The sequence below is a fragment of the Pelophylax lessonae genome (assembly GCF_965119305.1).
Source record: "Pelophylax lessonae genome assembly, chromosome: 2".
Taxonomy (NCBI): Eukaryota; Metazoa; Chordata; class Amphibia; order Anura; family Ranidae; genus Pelophylax; species Pelophylax lessonae.
In genome coordinates, this window is record NC_138769.1 from 750,462,000 (window position 1) to 750,464,976 (window position 2,977).

The window sequence follows — 2,977 nt, forward strand, 5'->3', positions numbered from 1 at the left end:
CCATCTCTGCAATTTGTTTTACACACACGAGCCAGTCCTTAATGGTGGGAGGGTTCAGTTAAGCCAGGGGTCTCCAAACTTTGTAAACAGGGGGCCAGTTTACTGTTCCTTGGACTTAAGGGGGGCTGGACATTGGCCATTGGGAGTAGTAAAGGTCCTGATGTCAGTGGGAATAAATAATGCCCCATTCTTGGTGTCAGTGGGAAGAATTGTGCCCCATCCTTGGTGGTAATGAGAGGAATTGTGCCCCATCCTTGGTGGTAATGAGAGGAATTGTGCCCCATCCTTGGTGTCATTGGGAGGAATTGTGCCCCATCCTTGGTGGTAATGAGAGGAATTGTGCCCCATCCTTGGTGTCATTGGGAGGAAAAGTTCCCCATCATTGATGTCATTGGGCCTATTTGTTGGTGTCATTGGGAGGAATTGTGCCCCATCATTGATGTCATTGGGCCCAATTATGCCCCACTCTTGGTATTAATGAATGAAATAGTGCCCCAAGGGCCAGATAAAAGCAAGCAAAGGGCCACATATGGCCCCCCTGGCCGTAGTTTGGAGACCACTGAGTTAAGCCTTCCAATAATTTCTCCTAAATGTAAGTTATTGGTGGACTTTTACCATCACCAAGGATGCTCATTCTTGGCTTCTTTTCAATGCAGGCAATCGGATTACCCAGGAAATGTGGAATTCCACCAACTTCCACCCGGATTATTTCCTCCTGATAGGAATTCCTGGTCTGGAGGACTTGCATCTCCTGATCTCCATCCCATTCTCCATGATGTATGTTTTGTCACTTCTGGGAAACTCTATGTTAATACTACTCATCTCAGCCAACGAGATTCTTCACCAGCCAATGTATATCTTCCTGATGATGTTGGCATTCAGTGATGTCCTCTTGAGCTCTTCTACTGTCCCGAAGACCCTCAGTATATTCTGGTTTAATTCTCATGAGATCTCCTTCAATGGATGCCTAACTGAGGTGTTCTTCATCCATTTCACTTTTGTCATAGAGTCGGCCATTTTGCTCTTCATGGCCTATGACCGCTTCTGCGCCATATGTCACCCTTTAACATATACTATTACCCTCACCAACTCCTTCATAGTCAAGGCAGCCATGTTAGCTGTCTTCAGGAGTTTCTGCATGGTGGTACCATTTGTCCTTCTACTCAAGAGATTACCTTTCCAGCAAAGCAACGTGATAGAGCACACCTATTGTGAGCACATGTCGGTGGCCAAGCTGGCTTCTGCCGACATACTCGTCAATGTGGTGTACGGGCTGGTCATTGCCGCTTCTTCATCCGGTGTGGACATGATCCTTATTATAGTGTCCTATGGTATAATAATCTCAGCAGTTCTGAGGCTCCCATCCTCCGAGGCTCGGTTGAAGGCCTTCAATACATGCGTGTCTCACATCTGTGTGATCATTCTCTTCTACATTCCGGCGTTTTTTTCTTTTATAGCTCACAGAGTCGGCCACAAACACATTTCTCTGCAGTTCCACATTATTTTTGCTAACCTCTATGTCCTCATTCCACCAATGATGAACCCAATCATCTATGGAGTAAGAACGAGAGAAATACGGGAGAAGACATTTGTCATATTTACTAGAATGGCCAATAATAGACCAGGAAGAGTGGGGACCTTCCTCTAAGAACGCTCGTGACAAATAGGGATGATTGAACTTTTGAAAAGTTCGGTTCGACCAGAACACCCGAATTTCCCGAAAGTTCGGTTCGGATTCCAGAACCCCATTGAAATCAATGGGATCCGAACTTTGGGAATCAAAAAGCACCATTTTGAAGCCCTAAAACCTAATAAATGCTCCTAAAAAGTGCCTAGGGTTCTGGGTCATGCCCCAGGGACTATTAATCACACAAAAAAAAGAGTTCTTAAAAATTGTCGTTTTTGATAGAGAGCCAATTATTGAAAAAAATTATTGAAAAAAAAAAATGAGATTTCTTTGGATTTAGTGTCTGGGGGGTCTAAAAAGTGTACCTGTGAAGTTTCAGCTCTGTAGCATGTCCAGAACCAGAAAAAAAAAACAGATTATTTTTCTTAGAATTTCAGTAGCGCAGGGATGGTGTTACCCTCCTTTCATAAAGTGCAAATAAATAAAGTGCATAAACTGCATAAATAATCCAAAACATCCAACTAAGCAAGAACAGAGTCCTTCAAAAGTCTTTGTTTATGTAGTGCCAGAGCAATACACAGTGCCTTTAATGCAGGGTCATTGGTGTCAGTTATAGGAACCACCGTACAATGTCACCACCACCAGCTCTGGCACTACATAAACAAAGACTTTTGAAGGACTCTGTTCTTGCTTAGTTGGATGTTTTGGATTATTTATGCAATTTATGCACTTTATTTATTTGCACTTTATGAAAGGAGGGTAACACCATCCCTGCACTACTAAAATTCTAAGAAAGATAATCTGTTTTTTTTTGTGATGAATTTTAATTTATGTATAGTTGTAACTGAGGCTTTATCAGAGTCAGGTTACCCTAAACTCCGGTCACCCTGACATGGCAGAGTGGGGTCACCCTGGCATGGCAGAGTCAGGTCATCCTAAACTATGGTCACCCTGACATGGCAGAGTGGGGTCACCCTGGCATGGCAGAGCCAGGTCACCCTAAACTCCGGTCACCCTGACACTTAAAAGTATCCCTACAAAAACTAGATTATTGAATCTAACTATTGTGGTATATAGTACCCTAACTACACTGCATATCCCTTTCCTCACACTAAAATAACAACTCCATACAGCAGAAGTAACACTAATGCTTCCATTCCCTTCCAAAGCCTCTGTATTACAGTGCTAAAGGTTAGGCGGGCTATGTTATATACTGGGGGGCGTATTCACTCCTGATTGGCCTCTGGTCCCCGCAGTTACTCCAATCACGTTCCTAGCAGACTCCTGCCCCCTCATTGGCTTTTACTGACGTTTCTGGGCCAATCACAGGCTTTTAAAGCCCACTTCCTG

At 43.7% G+C, this 2,977-nt stretch overlaps 1 protein-coding gene across 1 annotated transcript; it reads left to right on the forward strand.

The window, feature by feature from the left end:
* Positions 1-676: 676 nt before the first annotated feature.
* On the forward strand, positions 677-1,648 carry LOC309548394 (olfactory receptor 52Z1P-like; the record flags this gene model as incomplete). The annotated part of the gene is made up of 1 exon (XM_082248333.1): positions 677-1,648. One exon carries the CDS (start codon positions 677-679, stop codon positions 1,646-1,648), a length of 972 nt encoding a protein of 323 aa, XP_082104459.1.
* Between the last annotated feature and the right edge of the window lie 1,329 nt (positions 1,649-2,977).